We start from the raw sequence: 21,623 nt of genomic DNA on the forward strand, positions 1-21,623 counted from the left end.
CAACCAAGACAAGACTATAAGTAATATAGCCATTGAGTTGAGCGCAGTAGAAGGATCTCAAACTGAAGAAACCTCTAATGAAGACTCTATAGAAAACCTGTCCATAAAAACCACTCTGACAAAACAAGAAGTGGAAGAGGCTAGTAGAAAATTTGAAGAGAGTTTGAAAAGATATGAAATGGATAAAAGAATGGATACCAACGAATCAGGGACTGAAATAGCTATACAGTTAAAATTACCCTCACATTTTTCAGACAATTATAATGTACAAGACGACGTGCGTGAATCCCTGTACCTGTCGGATCCAAGATTCGAAAATGAGACTGACGTGGACAACGTGTGGAGAAAAGGTGTTCAAAATCTAATAAAACGAGCACGGGAAAAGTTACAAGAGACACCAGGCCAAGAAAATACTGGAGATGAATCAGATGTCGACAGTGTCACAGATATTATACCACCACCAATAAGAAAAACCTTATCTGTCACGACTACTATAACAAGCGATAGTCCCACAGCCAACAGTACACCCCGAAACCAATTCAAGAACAAAAGAAAACTAGGAGTGCTGAGCGAGATGGAAGCCGAAGAAGGGTCAATCATAGACATAAGGTTTTCCAAACCACCGGAACCAACAATGCCATTCCTTATACGTACACCACCGGACTTGGAACCACTAAATAAAAGTCGTGGTTCCCACCAACACATGAGGAATCTGACAGTGCTTTAACTCACATAACAGCAATAATGATATGAGCTCCTCACAACATAATCACTGTAAGAGAATGTCTCACACACAAGAGGGACAATCTTGTGCATTTCTTATCAGCCGATTGTGACAACACGTGGTCCGTCACCAGACTGCTAGTAGAAATAGGAGTCATTGATCTAATGAAAATAAAGAACCAGAAACCAAAGTCAGGACAAGTGCTAGTTACTCCTTTTAAGAAGCATCACATATTTACGGTGATAGTGAAAGACAAATACTTCAATACCATCAAAATGCCGAATCTGCATGAAGCACTCATAAACCTAAAACAAATACTCGTAGAGAAAGGCATCAAAAGCTTTCGAGTGGCCAGAAAAGGAGATATCTTGGACCATCTAGGGTCTCCAACCATCATAGAAATGCTCTATGAACACTTTCACAGAAGTGGGATAAGAGTGACCATGTGTTATGGCAAGGAAGAAGTACCAACTGAAAAGCACAGAAAAGAAATAATCAGCCACCTCCATGATAGTCTAACGGGAGGACATCAAGGAATTAACCAAACTTATCAAAAGATAAGAGAACGGTACTATTGGCCCGGAATGAGAAACGACGTTCAGGACTACATCAGGCGGTGTGCGAATTGTCGAGAATAGAAAATAGAACGATTTAAGACAAGAGAACCAATCATCATCACGGACACACCAATAGAAGCTTTCGACAAGGTGTCAATTGATACCGTAGGAAAACTTAATATGAATGACACCAAGAAGAAATTGCCATTTGTTAACGATGCAGTGCAATCTAACAAAGTACCTTATAGCAATACCTATCAAAAATCTGCACGCAACCACGATTGCAGATGCACTGGCGAAATATCTCATTTGTCAATTCGGAGCCCCGAGAGCAATACTCTCAGACAGAGGAACCAGTTTCTTGTCGAATATAGTTGAATCTCTACTAAAATTATTTAAAATAAACCACTTAACAACCTCGGGATATAGACCTCAAACAAATGGGTCACTAGAAAGAACGCTCCGCTCATAGAATTCATCAGAATATTCTGAGAAATATGATGATTGGGATCACCTAACACCATTTACAACTTTCACATATAATACTAACATACACGCAGTAACCAATTTTACCCCTTTCGAACTGGTTTATGGGAGGGTAGCGCGTTTTCCCTTAAGAATATCATCTGACGAAAAATTAAGAACCTATAATGTTTACATGCGAGATCTAGTACTAAGGTTATGTTACGTCGGAATGTGCGTAACCCACCAATATACTTACTGTGTCGAGTCCCTATCTTCGGCTATTATTTATTATTTTTATTTATTCAAAAAAAAAATCCCTTTTGGCTACCGCAGACGCGGTCACTGCCTTCCGGGAAAGGGAGCCGGATAACGAAATCACTTTAAAGCCGTTAGAATTTTAAGAGCAACTACGATTTTATTCACTCGATTAGAAAAGAAAGAGAGAAGTACCTTTTACAATATGTGTGTGTGTGTGTGTGTGTGTGTGTGTGTGTGTGTGTGTGTGGATGTATCGATGTCTCAGCAGAAAGCTGCAGTTGTGGGTCCTTGGCGCTCTGGAGCCTGGCGTCGGTGGTTCAGTGCGGTCAGGCTGGTGTGCGTCTCGGTCCTCCTAGCTTGTCCCTCTTTGAAGCAGGTGTTCACAGATAGGTGCTCCGATGTGTCGGCTCTCTTTCCGTGATGAGAGAGGACGGTGAAAGTGGCGTTTGTCTTATTTTTGACACGATCACTTAGTTTTTGTATAAGCTATTCTTTCTCGAACTCTTTAACGTATCCGCACTTTTTAATTGGTTTAGTGCGCACTAGTTTTATTGTGGCGACAAAGTTCGTCCGCGCTGTTCTGGCTTGCGACTAACTGATTCGATACTGATTTGAATAGTATAACTGATATCGACTGGATCTGGCGACTAGCAGCGATTCGTTTAGTATGACGAGTTCAAGGAAACTGACCATGTACACCCTTTTGCTCCCGGCCTTTATATACTGGAAATTCTGTACCCTCGATTTTCCATATTAGGAGTGCCTAATATTCTCACAACTTTTCTCTTGACTTTGCGTGACCTCGTAAAATTTTTATTACCTTGAGTTTTTAGGAAAAGCGTCTTGTGACAGCTCTCCTGCTGCTTTTCGTCGCCTGCGTACTGCCATGTGTAGCTTTTCCCGATTCGTTTTCGGGAGAGCGTGCTCGACCGATGCTTGCTCGTCGCATAGGTATTTTGATTTTCGTCGCTTTTCGTGAGGAATATCGCGACTCGTTCAGTGACATCTTTTTATTTCGTCGCCGTCATTTTTTTCTTGGCGTTAGCCATTCTTTCGCATTATCTTCGCCTAGAGCGCGGTTTGTCGCTACGCCTCTAATCCTATTTTTGTAGGAATACGTTGTGGTGGGTAATACTGCTTCTTGCGGCTGCTGCGATGACGATGCTCGCGAGTGTCTCACGTATGTGTGTTTCTTGTTTCGTGCGTAGAAAAATTGTGTGACCTACTTAAATTGGTGTCGTAGACGCGTAATGGAATCGAGGATTCCATTACAGTTAGAGGAGATGAAACTTTTAGCAAGCGAAACCCAAATAGTTAACAAAGTCAAAACAAAAGCGAGGTATGACAAAAAGGTTAGAGCGTTTAAGGGCAAAGTGGGTGGATATGCTAGGTTAATTAATGAACCCCGAGTCAGTAAATTTGATGCATACAGAAACAAACCCTTGAAAATCATTGAATTCGTTGGCAGGAAAAACGTAATTTTAGAATATCCTAATAGCAAAAGAATTCGAAAACACATTGATAAATTAAAACATGTAGAGGACGACTCTGATACCAATTCTGATTAATTAATCGCAATAAGTGTAAATAAATTGTAAATAATATATATATATATATATATATATATATATATATATATATATATATATATATATATTTATATAACTACATTTTATGAACCCCCACTAACTCACATCTAAATTTGCAGGATGAATAAATTAAATAAATTTTTGATCATAATTTTTAATATAATAACAATGGCCCGAAGTCAATCCCCATATCAAATGGACCCATTGAACCCGAACCCCGGCATCTACTTCGAGAGAGTGGACGTCATGAGGACAAAGAGAGCAAACTGGAAGATTCAAATCTACATCGACGTGGATGAATTCATGCAGACACATGCACCATTGGAATCATACAAGGCCGTCTACAATAGCTGTTTGACGCGAATCGAAGAGACCAAATGCAAACATGCATTAGGACTAGATCTCATACAGTTGAAGGACCAAACCTTGAAAGAGGTGCAAAAGCATAAACGAAACCATTAAAACAATGACACACCAATCGTATCCAACAGTGAGAAATCCCAGAAGTATTCGAGTGAAAAGAATAGCACCCGTAGGAATAATAGGCTTAATAAGCAAGAGTTTATTCGGTCTAGTCACCACTGACGACGTAGATAACACCAACAAGAACATAGACACGTTATTTCAGGACTAAACGAAAATCGTGCACATAATGGACCAAAATGCGCACATAGTCTCAGCGCAATTTGAAGAACTATATAATATAACCAAAAACCACTAGAAAGTGCTCCAAGGATTCGAAGCAAGCTTAACCAAAACAGTAAACAAAATGTTAAAAGAAGACGATGGACTAAAACATCTAATAGAAATAACCGTATACGTGAGACGCCTAGCAAAGCTAGAAAAAATAATGACCCGACATACAAAGCTACATTTGCCGAACTCAGAAAGAAGAGCCAGAACGAACATGGAATAGACGCAAAATTCCACCCGTACTACAAGAGAAATATCGATGTGAGCCTGTATGAATTACATGACCAAATTTGTAAGAAACAAGCCAAATGGACCAATTGCCAGAACCCTATGGCAGCTTCCTTAGCCGGAACAGCAACACCTCAAAATGTCCCCATGCTAACAAAAATCAGAAAGAAAGCAAAGGCGGAAGTAATTCAGCAAGAAGTACCAACATTAAGCAACATCGTCAAGCCAGAACTACCAGAACTACCAGAGTTACCAAAGATACCAACACCAAACAATACCATAGAAATCGAAACGAAAGGGGACACCACCATAAATCAAGAAAAACGTTTAATTTTTGAGCTGGACCCAACTAATTCGTACTTTGTAACTCGCGTTGAAAATAAAAATACCCCTAAAAATGTTTTAGAAAAGATGGATGTAGATAAAAACTCTAAAGAATAAAATAAAGTAAAAACCCCATTGCAACCAAAAATATTTCTCCTCCTATCATGAACCTAATTAACAAACTAACCGCATATACAAAAACACACAAACACAATACAAGCATTAGACAAACACAGAAATAGAAAGGGGAACATTAATGATGACAATATGTGAGTCACAAATGACTATATTAACTGAAATGTCCCCGTTAATTCTATCAACAAAGGTTTAAAAAGTTGAAAACTAACTCACACGACTCACGTAAACACAAAATGTTTTATCTCCACATACTTGGACGTAGTCCACTCCTGCATAGCGTTGAATCACATGCAACAATATCCTTTAAATCAAGTTGAAACATAACTCACATAACCCACTGAAACATAAAATGTTCTGTCACCACATACGTGGACGTAGAATTTTTCTTTTCCTTTATTCAACTCACACATTCAGACATGAAATATTGTTGTCTCTTAATAAGCCATGGACAACAGTAGCCTGCAGGTCAAATCCACAAACTAAACCTCCCGCTCGCTAAATAGAGCAATCAAGGAAATAGGTGAATAAGGTCCATTTTCTCTTGCTGTTAGTGGACCTGTTCTGCTACGTCTCTTGAATTTATTTTCTTTCTCATAAGTCAACCTATAATCCACACACATACACACACACACACACACGAATAAAAGATGAATGATGACGAGCGTTTCCGCAGGACTGATATCTTTCATAAACACAAATTGCTACATTCAAACAACAAAGTTTAACCCACACCACCCAATCCCTATAACCAAATTTCCACAAACAACCAACTAAAACCAAATAATAATAAAAAGAAATCAACATTATCAAACCCCATAATAATAAATGGACGAAAACTAGGAACCCCTAAAAATAAATAAATTCCATGACCAAATATGCTACATCATACCATACAATCATACCTTTTGTCTTTAATTTTCCTTTTGTTATAGGAAAGTGGATCAAAACAAAGTAGACGTCTTGGACATCACGGACATGGGAGGCACCAAGGTCCACATTAAGTTCAAAGGCTAAGAAGACAGCGCCATGAAAAACTTTATGACACATGGACCATGCATCGTTTCCATTACACCGACAGCAACACAATACTTATATATAGCAGATGTGGAATATGCAAACGAAAAAAATAAACACAAGGCAATCAAAACATACACCAAACCCAAGTCACAGAGCATAATGGAGAAGATGGGATACGTAGAAGGCAAAGGCTTAGGCAAAGATCTACAAGGTAGAACGGACCCAGACAAAGCCGTACCAAATGAATACAGACAGGGCCTAGGTGCAACAGCCCTAGATTATTACTCGGACCACAATGACACAAATTTTGTCATTGAACAAGAACAAGGACCACCAGCCATCATAGAAGAACCAGGAGAGGTAATAAGGGTCAGCAAAATCAACGAAAAAACTATGTCAACAAGTATAAGGGGAAACCCAGACGACATACAAGCAAACTTAAAACAATTTGGACCATGTGAAATAGAGAAAGTTTATACGGACCAACAAGGCCACACCAAACTAGAAGTGAGATACCAGATCCCTCTGCATAACAAGAAAGCAGTGGAGTATGCAACAGCAATAATAAAAAAAAAACTATAGAACAACCAATACCAGATATTCCTACACAAACAACACCAGGAGCAGCAATAAACATACCACTGGTCCTTCCGATATTACCACTGTTATCACCAGCAGTTCGACCACCGCTATTCGCAACGTCATTAACAACATCATTACCAGCACAAACACAGAAATCGCCAAGCGAAAAACCAATACCGATGCCAGAAATAATAACAGGACCACTGGATGACACGGCAGGGCTAAGATTCTGTGCCCAGGTACCTTTGGGCATGAACTCTGAAACCTTCGGAAAGATATTTGCTGTATTTGGTCCTCTGGACCGCATAACTTTCGTCCTGCACAAAAAGCAGGAACATAACAGACCACTCAGGAAGTACCTAGCCTTCGTGCAGTACTTCGACAAGGGGGATGCCAAGAAAGCAATATACCATTGCAGTGAAAGATTCAAACAAAAACGGGCATCGCCACGGCACGTCAAGAAGAACGAGACACAGTACAGAAAAAAACACAGTGTATGCGGCAGAATGAGCGATTATAGAAACAAAGAAGACCATGAGTTCGTATGTAAAATACAAAATGGAGAAACACTAAAACATCACAAAGAGTGTGGCAAATACATACAATACCAACACATGGAAGCTCACAAACAACATTGCATAAGGGTCCAAGGGAACCCAAAAGAAGAAAACATGACCACAGAAGACGAACAAATAAGCAGGGACCAGTCGACATCACCTGATGTAATCATAGTGGAGGAAATAGACCTAGAGGAACTACCACAAGGACATGACGAAACAAACCCAATAGGAACAATAATGGACCAAAATATTAATCCAATCAGTGGTCCAGAACGAATACTATGGCTACATGAAAATGACGGACAAATCAACGAGGAAGAAGAAGACAGAATGAGCATCCATAGTTACATGCGATTATCACAATAACATTTTTTTTTCTTTCCTTTCTTTTCTTTATAACATTTTCCACTGTTTTATTGTAAAATGGTACCAAAAATAGGGGGACCTAAAGTCAAGTAAAACAATCATAAGCTAGACGTATTAAAGAACCATGAGCGAAAGCATCAACACATGATAAAACACACATAGATCATGTGCTGAGCCATAACTCACAAGACATTAACGACATTATTTAAAAGGAGAAGAGAAACAGCACAATTGACTGGAGACCAGAATAATAAAAAAAAAAAAAAAAAAAAAAAAAAAAATTGCAATAACAACAAAAAGCAAATTAAAGCCCTTTGCCCCTCCGAATAAATCGAATCATTCTGACAAAATTTCTTTTTCTCTTTCACTCAACCACATCGAACACAAGTTTTTTTTTCTTCTTTTCCACATACAGGACCACGTACCCAAAATTAATGGCGTCAGTTGTTCCTCGGGGACGAGAAACGTTCTCGAGGGGGGGGGGGGAGGATGTCACGTGACAACTTTCCCGATTTGCATTTGAAATAATAATTTCAAATGTAGAGTCGAGAAAGTTCTACACGTATAAAGGTACAGCGAGACTCAAGGCCACAAAAGTATCAAGTGGCTAAGAATCTCGGTAACCTAAACAACTTCCCCGCCAACGGCTAGAGGCGCACGTGCGGAGCTACGTATCATTTTCTGCGCGCAACTAGTTGCCAGGCCCCGTAAGGTCTAATGAGTGCAACAAGCGTCGACACTGTAACGCGGCTAAGAGGAAGTAAGCTGGCGATGGCGTGGGAGGTCCGGAACCTCTTCCGAGCGCTCTCGAACCACGCTGCTCTCGCACTCCGTGATCGGGCACAGAAGCCGGCGGACCAATAGAGTTTCGAAGTTACACTCAGAATTTCATTCAAACATTTAGATTTGTTTTAATTAGTTTCCAATTCACAGATTCAAATTAATTATTCAGAGATAACAGAATTTATTATTCAGATTTCAAACGAGAATTTTCTGTAAGCATTGTAAACAGTTTCATAAAGGGGAAATACAGATATATAGTTTGTTAAATATATATATACATTATCCAAAGTCACTCATTCCTAAAAATCCCAAGATAACAAAATAAAGGAAGGTCTAGGAAGGAAAGTTTCTATTCAATCGTTCGAAGAGAAAAATCGCAAGGTAAGATTCATAAGTATTAATTTGGACAACTACCAAAAGGAAAGAAAAGACACTTGCAGGCAGGCATACGGATCCTGACCAGATTCCACCCTGGACACCTGTAGAACGTGTCAGATAGGCAGACTCACATAAAAGGGGAAACTCTTCAAGTTTCCACCTAACATGAATATATTAAAATTTGATAATGCGAAAACTTAGCAAAACAATTATTATTTATAATTAAGCAATCTATGTGTATACTTAGAACTAATGATGCAATGACTAAGTCAAAAAATGACCAGTATATATAAAAATTTATTTAATATTTTTTTATTATCTTTTATCGAAATATTTGTAAATATTGACGATAACTGGACCAGTTAATAGTGTTTATTATTTTAATATTTTAAACATTGATTATAATTATATTTTGATATTTATTGTAATAAATGTATAACAGAGTATGAATGAATCGAATATAATTTATTATGTTAAAAATTAAATTAATTTAACGAGATTTCCGAAAATACTATGTTTTTGGTATATATTTTTGTATTAGTATTCAATTTTTTCGTTTCTTTTTATCTTTTAATGAATCCTCATCTTGGTCGCAAATAGACTCCTTACTTAAAAATAACTTTGAGCTATTTCTCGATGTTTCTTGACAAAGCAACATATAATTGACCTTGACTGAATACTGTAGTGCGCAAATATATTCCAACTTTGTCAAAAGATTGACATTCAGATCTGTTTATAGTCATAGCAAAACTTAATCTCATCTAACGATGGTCTTATATCAAGTCATGGTAATAAGACGATTTTACCAGAATATTCACCAGTAATGATTTGTCCAACTAATATAAGTTTTTTCTATATCCTTAATGATCATTCTTTTTCCATTATAAAAGCCACCATAGATATCCAAATTTCTTAAACAACTTACTATCGTAACTCTTTTTAATGTTAAATTATGTGGTGGTAATCCATTCGGTATCAACGAATTTAGAAATTTCTGTCCGAAAATTTCTATAATCAAATCATTATTACAAATAAATTTTCATAGAATTCTTCTAACATTATTTTGTAATTAAAATTTTGTTGCATTTTTATTTTCTCCTACATTGAGAAACCAATTTTCAAATTCATGATTTTTATTCTGTAATCTAAAATTTTCATGTAATGATAATCTCTAAAAAAATTAACTTTAAAAAAGGTAAAAGGTTAGGCGAGTTTGATATATTCCGTAACGAAATTACGATAGAAAAGAACTGAAATCAATCATACGAAGTCAAGTTTATTATATTTAATCGTAATGAAGCGAAGAATAACTCTCAATGGCAGTTGGGCATGGCAAGTTATGTAGTAATTATCTTGAGAGTTGTTGCTTCCGCTTCATTACGATTAAATATAATAAACTTGACTTTGTTTGATTGATTTCAGTTCTTTTCTATCGTAATTTCGTTACGGAATATATCAAACTCGTCTAACCTTTTGCTTTTTTTAAAGTTAATTTTTTTAGAGCTTTCAATCTTTTTTTGTAAATTTTTTTGAGTATTTTATATTTGACGTTGTAAAAATAACATCTAAGCATCTTTAGCAATTTTCGACTACAGCTTTTTGTTACATATTTATCACTAACATGAAATTACTGTTTTTTTTTATATACACCACCCTCGAATTATTTCTACACCTGGATACCAAAGACCACGGAGCGCTCCACCTAGACCTCGTCATCGGCCACCTTGTGTACCTAGACGCCGTCCTCATATGATTTATTTACCTAGATACCAAAAACCACGGAGCGCACCACCTAGACGTCGTCACCGGCCCCCACAAAAATTAACTTAATTGTCCACTGACTTTGGAAAATTATAATCGAGTATATGATTTATGTTATAATTTTTTGAATTTTTAGTCATTAATGGACATTGTGGAATAATTTTCTTCGACGGTGACTTTCTTTATTTTGATGTTGCTACTTCTATGGTTTTTATGAATGATCCAAGCAATTTATTATCTTTACTATAGGCTTTGAATATGAATTTTTATCATTTTTAGCATTAATTTATGGTTATCTTCATTTTTAGCTAATAATAATACGCTACATATATTAAAAACATTAAAATTTTGTTCACTTCTTTTCTTATACTGTAATTATTGTTTAAAATGTAATCGTTAAATATATACTTATAGGTTTCAGTGGAAAGACGCTGTTTTATTTGGTGATCTGCTAAATCGATGTAAACTGTTACCATTAAGTCGACGTTGCGACACAAGTTAACGCACTGAAAAAAAAGCAAATGAGATAAGTATTACAAAAGAGGTAATTCTAATTCAAATTGGATTAAGAAGTATAGTAAGCGTGACTCTCAGAAGACTGGAAAACTGGAGAATCGGAGAACCGGAATGTATAATATAATATAATGCAATGTAATTGATTGAAACATATTAAGTTAAGTACAAAAATTTTCTAATATTTTTATTATAATATTGTTTTCGGAGTGACAATAAGATAATAAAAGTAAAAAAGAATTGTAAACAAAAGAAAAAATTGATGGTTTTAATTAATTTTTAGAAAAGGAGATGGGAAGTCAATCTTTTCCATTGTTAGAATCTTTGTCACTATTGCGACTTTCATTACTATGCATTCTTTGATAGTTTGGTGGTTGACGAATACTATTTCCGACTGGAGTTCCAGGTGTTATAAGATCTTTAGATCCTGTACTTCGAGAAATACTACTAGTTGTATCACATCGAACTGGAATTTCTCCTCGCATAAACCTAAAAACAATAAAAGAAAATCACGTAAATTTTATTCTATAATATAGTTGCAAAAATGATTATTTGAATCTGTTATAATAAAAAGTAAATATTATATTCATGATCCTATACCAAAATATTTCATGCAGTAAAACAAGCGTAAGCGAAAAAAGTGTACTGCGCACATATCATCATCTGTAGGTTTAAACATAGATGTATTATATGCTTATTGTCTTATAACGAGTTGACTCTCGTGCACTCGTTATTTTCCTCTCTCCCACACTACATCTAAGTATATATATATTTTTTTTCCAGCTGCAAGGTAAATGAGTGAGAGAGAGAGAGAGAGAGACGGGCGTGTGTTCGTGTATCGCCAAGTGAGAGAGTAAGAGAGGGTGGGAGAAAGCCCGCGCTCCCCATGCTATCGCATTTTGCGCTGCCGCGACAATTATCTTTCTACCACCGAGTCGAATAGTCGCATTCAAAATTCGCTTAGCTTTGTCCACCGCGTGCGTGCATATCCTGGAGGATTGTTGCTGCTTCAGAGGCGTATCCCTGGTGTATCGCTGGGTGAAATAACTCCTTTAACAAGTCCGCTCATCGTATCGGCAACGAGCAGTGCAACCGATCGCAGCTTGTCTTCCTACGGCACCCGGCCACACACTCAAGGCCACGAGGCATCTTTCTCGTTGCCCAGCATAGGCCGCGGTCACCCCTTTGTGCCCTTCTAGTCGAGGCGACGAGGCATCCTTTGCGAGTCTGCACAAGTGCGACTGTAAGTACCTTTTTGATCGCTATTTGTTTCTCGCGAATAAGCTGCGTCGCATAAAACCCACGATGCCTCCGCGAGCTCACGTGTTCGCGGACGAGCACGTGAAACAAACTGCGCTATGGGTCAGGCTTTGTACAGCCTGCAAAAGGCCTGCAACAAGCTGCTATAATGTCCTCTCGCTACACCGTCGATGGATGGATCTCCCATCATACACGGGAATAAATAACCCCGTTATACTCTTAACTACAAGACTCTGATGTAAACTGACATACTCCCGATTGTGCTTTTGCCACTTGAAATATATTATTATGGCTATCTTTCACCCAACTTTAAGTCCTTATACATCACCTTCACTTTTCCCCTTTTCCTAACACAGTTTCGCCCCCTATGTTTGCTTCGGCGCTTTAAGCCTTTTACGACTATGCTATACATTCCAAATTCAGTTGATATGCTCTCAGTAGTATACCCCTCGCTATGGACAAGACGAAAAATACCTCCACCACCCAACCGGAAATGGCAAGAGATGTATGTCTGGCGCCATGCGAAAAATGACGTCTCTTTCCTCTCCCCCTTACCTCTTACCATTTCATTTATTTTTATTGAATGTTTGTAGGAATGATGTATGTAAATGACTTGATATTTTCAAAGACAATTATCTACTGTGGAAATGAGTAAAAAAAGTATACCAATAAACACAAGATAAGTATTTTATATTTTGTAATAATAGATTATTTTTTCATATAAACGATAATTATACAAATTGTCATGTAAATTAGTGACTTTTTTCTTTCGAAGAAGAAGACAATATTTACAGAAAGGATAATAGCAAAAAATAATAAGAAAACAAAAAATATTAAATTCAATAAATCGACAATTCTATCGAAATGATGAGACACAAGTTAGTAAAATGTATCAAAAATATAGTATACAAGAAAATACAATAATTTTCATTTGATTAGATCAAAATACAAGTATTTATAATACATCGTTTCTTTCACTGTACACATTGCTTATTCTACCACGTCATTCAAAGCAGATACTTTGAAAACATCTCTATAAATAACACTGGGTATGCTAGTCTTGTATCATTATATGTTGAGCTTCTACAGGTGCGCTCCGTACACAGCAAACATGTTTAGACCCACGTCGGTTCGAGATCCTGGACCAAGATATCCCTGGACACCCTACTGGAAGTTGTGTGCTGTTTTTTCTTAAAGAAGACTGCAAGCTACGGTGGCTGACCCATACAATAAGCTTTATAAACTAACACCATCGTAAAGTACGTCCTTATTTCCACTAGTATCTAACTAGCTTATTTTCTTCCTATAGGGAGTAATGTGCTCTCTCCCCCTAGCACCACATATATATCTTACACATGCAGTTTGCAATTGCTGCAGTCGTGTCTGGAGCTCCCCGGACACATTAAGCTACACAACAGAGCAGTAATCTAAGTGAGAAACAGCAAGAGCCGCCGCTAGCTGTTTACGTAACATCTCAGTGGTACAGGCTCGAAAAGACCTGAGTCCATAAAGGGCTTTGTTAATCTTTCGGCTAACTGCATCCACCTGCGGTTTCCACGTTAATTTCAAATCCATCACAACACCAAGACTAATTACTGTGTCAACAAATGGCACAAAAACACCATTTTGCACCTCATCACCAAGCAGGTTTAACCCTTGCAGTTGATTTATATTATGACGGTTAAACGAAATCCGATCTTTCATTGTCATCGCACGCATCTGTGCAGTTGTTGTAAATTTATCGAACCATTTATCATCAATGAAATTGATAATTACTTTAACAAGAATTGTCTTATAAATTCCAAGTTGTCTTACTCGTATACTGTCTGGATTAACACTCCTAATGTATTCTACAGTTTCTCTAGAAACACAACTTGCACTTCCTGCTATAAACTTAAGATATTCTAAGCGCACATTAATGCATTTCACAATATACTCATACAATCAAAGAAACTTAGCTTTTTTAAGAATAATAGTTAAATGATGCCGTTTTCTCACCATTCAAAATGTCTTGGAATGTCTGGTATCCAGAATTTCGATAGCACTGTCGAAGCAAATTTATTGACTCGTAATAAAATCACTGCTGCTACTGCTGCTGCTACTGTGGTCGCAAAGATACTTGAAAAAGTAGTTAAAACTTTGTAAATTGCAATCACCCATAGAGGGTAAAAGCAATTCTATATCACGTTTATTCTAGACCAAAAATGATCTCCGTTGTGTACGATTTGTGCGATGACTACAGATTACTCAGGAGTTGAACTGGACGGAGTTTGTTTTTCTCTTAGTACGCTGTTATGCGACCCTCTCACGAGCACCACCTTCAAACGACTAACTCTGACACTTAGCTCGAAGTCTGAAGGTGGGAGGATATAGTGGCGAGGTGACCGGGCGTATCACCTAAAGACATTTCACCAAAAGAAATTTCGCCTAAAGACACTTCACCAATGCGACATTTCGCCAATGCGACACTTTGTCAATGTGACATTTTGCCACAACTTTCAGATTAGTGTTTGTAAAGCAACCTACGTCAATAATCAGCTTAAAAAAACCGTATTCAGATTTTTAACTGATTAATTTTTTTGATTTTACAAACAATACCTTAATACCTTAATATAGGTAACTCTAACCACTTAACCTGATAAACTACATATACATGGTGGGTAAGACGACTGAAGAGCCTAAACGAAAATTAATGGCTCACCCACTATCTTTACTTGGGTTATCGGATTAAACAAATCGGTACTATAACAACAAGTGGCGAATCGGCTTTTTCAGACCCGGATGATGGTGGAACACTCGTGCTCAATAATCATCCTCGCTTGAAAAAAGCTAACTTTCGCCCCTAATAGTGTAATGTATTACTTTGGTGAAATGTATTTTGGTAAAATGTCGGGTACCCTGGTGGTGGGGGTGGTGATGGTGGTAGTGGGAACAGTCACGTGTGAGAGAGACAAAGTATGATTATCTCCACGGTTTACACTAACGACATCTTAGAACTACAGCTTCGTAAACACCTGATAATGCAATCGCCATTTCCAATCTTCGATTGTTGTTTAAGTCGGTAGAATGTCAAATAATAGCAGCTTCGACTTTAAGGGGGCACACCACCTTTAAAATTAAAATCGAAATTTTTCATTAAGAATGTATAAATACTTATATAAATAAACCAAATTTTTTACTATTCTTAGACATAATTACCTTTATTTTGATGCTTTTAGACCTTCTATATACCTCTATAATACCTACGTATAGTACGGAGTCCATAATTCACTGACCGTAAGATTCCAAAGGAACGAATCGTCTAAATGAGCTCAAACTCCGGGATATTGTTTGAAAGTACATCAGTTATCGTATGAATAAGGGGATTTGGTTAAAATTCCATAGAAAAAGTTTTAAAGCATTTTACTGATTTTTTAATCAATTTTTGATTAATTTTAACATAATGATCATGTAACTTTTTTTTCTATGAAATTTAAACCAGATCTCCTCATTCCTACCATAACTAATATACTTTCAAACAATATACCGGAGTTTGAGCTCATTTAGACGATTCGTTCCTTTGGAATCTTACGGTCAGTGAATTATGGCTGAATCATGGACTCCCTACTATACGTAGGTATTATAGAGGTATATAGAAGGTCTAAAACCATTAAAATAAAGGTAATTATGTCAAATATTCGCACGAATGGGTGTGTAAGAATAAAATGTTCAACTATTAAAAATATCTCTTGTCGTTCCGCTTATTTTTCTTCTTCTAAAACAAGACTTTTTATTTCGAGTTGTTTTCTTCTTATTGTGCTTCCGTCTCTTTGTCTTTTTTATTGCACTTCCCTCTTTTACACCACCATCACCAATACTCTTTAACTTGCGTTTTTTTCTTCCCCCGACACCTTATTTTCTCTTCCGCACTGTGACAGGACCAGCAAGCAATTGCAACTGAGCAGGATTTCCGTAGCGTGAAATTATATATTCTGATCCCTCCCAAGAAACATTTTAAAAATATTTTAAAAATATTTCACATCACAAGTGAAATGTTTCTGCAATCGTATAACCCGCGCCGGACTGCGGAGAGAAGAGAGTATAGATATAGTTATGCGTGGAGAGCTCGGCACTGTATGCGGTGGCTTTATTTAGCACGGGCAGGGAGGGGGATTGTCATGCGTCGCGTCATCCGAGATTGCTTTGACGCCCGTATCGCGTCATCAGATGTTTCACATTAGAAAGTAGAAAATATATCCTACATACTAACAATGGATGCAAGCTGGCGCCGTACAACTCAGATTGACAAGAAATGCGAATGCAGGCTGCCCGCATCAGACGTCGGTTAGACAGTTTTACCGGTTTCCGACTGTCAGTATTCGGTAGCGCCGTAGCCACACATCCCCTACTACTCATATACACACACACACATATACGTATATTTAATGTAAATCATTGACCATTTTTTCAAAATATTTTAGTGGGCGTTTTTAATTTTTTTTTGCCCGCATATGCCGCATACGCCTGCAAAAATTTGTTGTTGCCCACTGGCCCGAAAAAAGTTACTTTAGTCCCGCTTAATAGGTCAGAAAAACGTAAAAATCGTGCTTGTGTTACGAAAAAAGCTGTTTTGCCCTCTCTTTGAAAAATGTGTACAAATGATTGAAACGTGTACTGACACATATATAAATATAGTTATATGTATCATACATAGAACTAAAAACTCTGAGGTACCGTGAGCGAAAAGTGAAGCGCATACATAAAATAGCGCAATAATAAGCTAAGCCGTATTGACGGACCTTCACTCGCATCTAATTATCAATCTGAAAAATGGTAGTAAATTTTATTAAGCGCTATAGCGTAAGGGCAGTAAGTAATTTTCGCTATTATGTAAAAAAGCTTTATTCGTTTTTCTTTTACTGTTTTTATTTGCACCGCACCGGACATACCGCACAGAGAGTAAAACTTGCAACAAAATTTAAAAAACCGCTGCCAATTTATTGGCACGTAGCTTCCTCCAACTAAATTTATAGGTTTAACTCAATTTATAAATGAAATATTGTTTGTATATAGAGTTTATTTATGCTTTTTAAATGTTTACGAATGAATTTTTCTTAAATACCAGCAATACCGCGCTTGAAGGTATGGTTTAATTTAAATAATCTATATCCCAAAGAGTGAGTGAGAAAAATCAGTTTTTACATTTCAGCTCTTTACTTGAGGACCGATCAACGAAATCTTCTACAATTTCAACAGCAAATAGCTTTTTATATGGTTAATCGCCAAATAAAATTTTGAAGCATTTGACTACATTGTTTTAGAGATATAAGGAATAAAAAAAATAAAAAAAAAAAAGAATTCAAACCTTGATAACTTAAGAACCATAGGGGTTTAAAAGTTGCGCAATAAACTCAGCCAAAACACATCAAATATCTAACTTCGCCCAAAATCTCAAGTGCAATAAGGTCTTTTTATGTCCGTAATCGAGGCACAAAACAAACTCATTTTTTTCAGTTTTCGATTTATTACTGAAAAAATAAGTAGTCAAATCACTTGAAATTTTAATGGAATATAGTTTGACACATGATCATCAACATAATTTTTTTCGTAAGGTTATTATGTTTAGTTTCAGAGATATACATTTAAAAACAAATCACCTTTTTTATTTTACGTGCTGAACAGAGCAGTCGAGCGCGAGGAGCAAATGAGAAAAAGTTATTTTATTCTCTTTCAAATGCATTATAGCTTAATTGTTTGTTACGATGGGATGATTGAAAGAAACGCAGAATAATGTTTTTTGAAAATAAAAAAATGGCCATAAAAAGAAAAATAGTACTACTGGCAAGGTTTTCCTCAAATTACATGAAACAATCATTACTTTGTAACATGGAAAACCCGAGGTAAGGGGAAAACTAAATCTGGATTATTCCGTGCTCACCTACTCTTAACATTCACCGGTATTTTCAATCAATACCTTAATTTACCTGAGCGGCAAAATAAATATACACTCGTATCAAGATTTGATTACAATGACGCAATTCAACAATTTTAGGTCGCAACGGCGATGATTCGGATTAAAAGCACGACTGAATTTCGCTATGGTCTCTCGCTACTCTAGGTCTCGGATCAAAAATTATTATTACAAATAAATTGTCGATATCGCGCTACTATAAATTCGTACGACGAAGCGCGCTATTATTAGACGATTGACTAGCACAGAATTTTTGGAACTCGCTCTTCAATGAATAAACACATTTGAATAAAACTTAATTTGATCGGATCTCTAAGAAAACTATTCAAAATAATTTTACGTTTTACAAAAACAAAAGGAATTTCGTTAAATCACGAAAGGGTATTTGACACAATTTTTTGGTCTCATACGTCAAGTACAAATGCGTCGCATTTCATAAACACTAGTGCGACATTAAATTTTATTAAGTCCAAAAATCTCAAATAATCACAAATATTCATTTAACCTAATTTTACAACAAACAAGAATAAACGTGCTCGACGCAAGCACTCGCACACGCAAATCCGCAACCGACGTCAAGAACGCCGACGCTACGCATCACTACGAGGTGATATCCGATGCGACGTAACTGACACCAAAAACTTGCGAAAATCAACTCCGCTGTCACGATTCTACAAAAAAGATTTTTTTTTCATTTTCACTGACTCGTGATTTACGACGAGCATTCGCAATCCGCGCCACTCACAATTGCACACACCACTGCTACGAAGCAGAATTCCCGAAATCACTCGTCGTAATCTTACTATTTGTCTTGATGTCGAGAGACGTCGACAAACAAGCCATCCACCGGGTTTTCCTCCTAGCAGTGCTGATTGCTCTAGGCGGCTATCGCCCGGGAAATCCTAGAGTCAGACTCGTCTCTTCGCAAGCCTCTTTCTCGCACGTGTCAAGCCGGAGTCTCTCACACCAACGTACAACGTAAAATCAGCAAAATATTTGTGTATTCACTAGCAGCTATTCTCGCACGCACGCAAACTCTATGCACGAACAGTTTTCTCTCGTAGCGAACTCTCGAATTTGTCTCTACGATTTTTGAAGCGGTGCCGATGTGTTTGCATTAAGCAATAGATCACAAATGATCTCAATATGGCCGCTTTTTCTTTTTCCTTGCAGGAGCTGGCCCATAAGCCCCGTTTCCGTCCTTCTGGATGGTGATTGTCACTCGTCAGCGTGTAGCGCCTTTTTATCGCGCGCACGTAGCATAAATTCGAGTGCAGGTCTCACGCGCAATTAGGTCGCACCTGAAACGGAGTGAAACAGGCAAGCCTTCCCAATCCTGGCGGCGCCTCTCTATCGCTTGCGCTAACGGCTCAGCCGTGCGCGCGCGGCGAATGTTGTTTTTTTCTTGATTGATGTTGCAGTGCACCCACCCTAGCGCGCGGCGTCGCTGCTCTCTCTCTCTCTCTCTCTCTCTCTCTCTCTCTCTCTCTCTCTCTCTCTCTCTCTCTCTCTCTCTCTCTCTCAACTAATTACCGTCGAGTATAAATGAATATATTCAATACAGCCAACATTCTATAAAAGTAATTATAGCTACTAATACACAAGACCGGTTTTAAAATTGTAGAATAAAATAGAAATACATTTTGAATATTAAAAAATGTTTTCAAACTCTTTGTAATTATTTGATGACAATATTAATGATATTGACAAAATCTGACGATAAAATAATATTAATTAAACATTTGTGCTTCCTTCTTAAGGAAGCTTTGTAATCGTAATTTTTGGAGATCGTGTAAAAACATGTAGCAAGTGTGTTTTGATGTAGTTTTAGTCAAAAAATGGCGTTTTTAGAAAATGTCCGTACGGATGTATGTGTATGTGTGTTCGTTCGTTCGTATACGCCTGTATCTCAGCTTCTACTTAGTGGATTTTAACCCACCAAGTCTCATTTTCTTTGTTTTTACTAGTACGTAGTGGAAAAATCGTTTGTTTTTACATTTAGTGAACGCGTTTTTTTTCTATGGTGATTTTTTAGTTTTGAGAATTCAGTTTTTTCTAATAAAGTTATTGGAAAAGATAATAAAAGTGAATTGATATGTACTTTAAAGAGAATAAAATTACCTATCTTTTTACTGCAGAAAATTTATACTATCATTCGTCGTTCTTTTGTTATATATTATGAAGCGCAATTTTTTTGAAATCGTTTTAACTCGAAAAATAAATGTCGAACCTTTTAAAAAGAAGACATGATTATTGAAGGTTATTAGGATTATACGCCACTTTAATTTAAGATCGTTTCATGATGCAGATCCTGAGAAAAATATAAAAAACTGAAAAATCTCGTTTTTCTAGTGACGCGATAACTGGAGTAAAAAGGCAATAATCAAGTTCAAATTTTAGATTTAGTTAGCATTATATAGTACCTTGAGCTCTTTGTTTGGGCTGTTTATAAAACTAGTTAGTTTAAAAGATATTATTAGGCTTCAAAATTTTGTTTTTTCACACTGTATACTCTATGTAACTGAAAACTGCATCGCTTAGATCTCAATTTCTATCTAATGGATTTTAATTTATACCTAGGCTCGTATTTTCAGTTTTTTTTTGCCGATTCGTGGAAAACAAGATTTTCAGTTATGCATGTGGGCTTTTTTCATAGCGATTTTTCTATTTCTAGTGGTTTTAGACGCGTTCCGCAAAATATCCTAACTATTATAACTCGAAAACAAAATGTTGAACTTTTCTTAAAAAATCATGATTATCGAAGGTTATTATAACTATATAGACTACTTTAATTCCAAGACCTTTCATGAAGCAGATCTGGAGTCCTTCTGTTTTTTTCTTTTTGACAATTGGCGCGCGTTATCGTGACGAATGTCAAAAAGTACAAAAACTTTAAACAATTATATATAAAATATAAACAATTCTTATATTAGAGCAATACATAATTTTGAAGGAAACTACGTGCCAAAGAATTGGCAGCGGTTTTTTTTATTTACATTTATAATATAATGTAAATTGAAGGATTATAACAATTATAACATTTATATTCTGTACTAAAATGCAATACATAATACGACATTTACTTTTATATTAAATGATAATGATATCTTACATCTCTAGTGAAAAAGAAAAATGAAAACAACTGAAGAAAAAAGTTATGAACTGCAGATGATAACAGAAAAATGTCGGAATTGAGACACAGACAACAAAAATCTTTTGTTATCTTCAGTTTTATTTAGTTTGCTAGATTATTACCATTTACAGACCTTTACAGCCCTGCCGCGTAGATGGCGATCGCCGAGTGGAAATCAGTACGTTGAGGAAGCTCGCACGTGGCCGACATCCTAACACTCTAAAAACACGCACACGCTGCATGCTACTCGCTCAACTCGCACACACAACGCGACGCACGCTACAAATTATTGAGGCTGAAAAGGATGTACGTGAAGACCTAATACGCTCGAGATACAGAAGCCA

At 36.8% G+C, this 21,623-nt stretch overlaps 3 protein-coding genes across 8 annotated transcripts in view; 1 reads left to right on the forward strand and 2 right to left on the reverse strand.

Moving 5' to 3' along the window:
* The window catches only part of LOC100679390 (pleckstrin homology domain-containing family J member 1), a 152,474-nt gene extending 141,279 nt beyond the window's left edge, over positions 1-11,195 (forward strand). The window contains exon 4 of the transcript XR_004226762.2: positions 10,838-11,195. The gene's annotated coding sequence lies outside the window, so the exon portion shown is untranslated. The remainder of the gene's footprint in view (positions 1-10,837) is intronic.
* Positions 1-21,623, reverse strand: part of LOC107981889 — a 1,212,633-nt gene that overhangs the window by 883,814 nt on the left and 307,196 nt on the right. The window lies entirely within an intron of this gene.
* Positions 11,098-21,623, reverse strand: part of LOC100678982 (sterile alpha and TIR motif-containing protein 1) — a 275,936-nt gene continuing 265,410 nt past the window's right edge. For all 6 annotated transcript variants that reach the window (XM_032601496.1, XM_031924052.2, XM_031924055.2 and 3 more), the window contains one exon: positions 11,098-11,425. In XM_032601496.1, coding sequence (XP_032457387.1) covers positions 11,236-11,425 — 190 coding nt within the window. In that variant the 3' untranslated portion in view covers positions 11,098-11,235. The remainder of the gene's footprint in view (positions 11,426-21,623) is intronic.

Source organism: Nasonia vitripennis (genome assembly GCF_009193385.2).
Source record: "Nasonia vitripennis strain AsymCx chromosome 2 unlocalized genomic scaffold, Nvit_psr_1.1 chr2_random0004, whole genome shotgun sequence".
NCBI classification, from domain to species: Eukaryota; Metazoa; Arthropoda; class Insecta; order Hymenoptera; family Pteromalidae; genus Nasonia; species Nasonia vitripennis.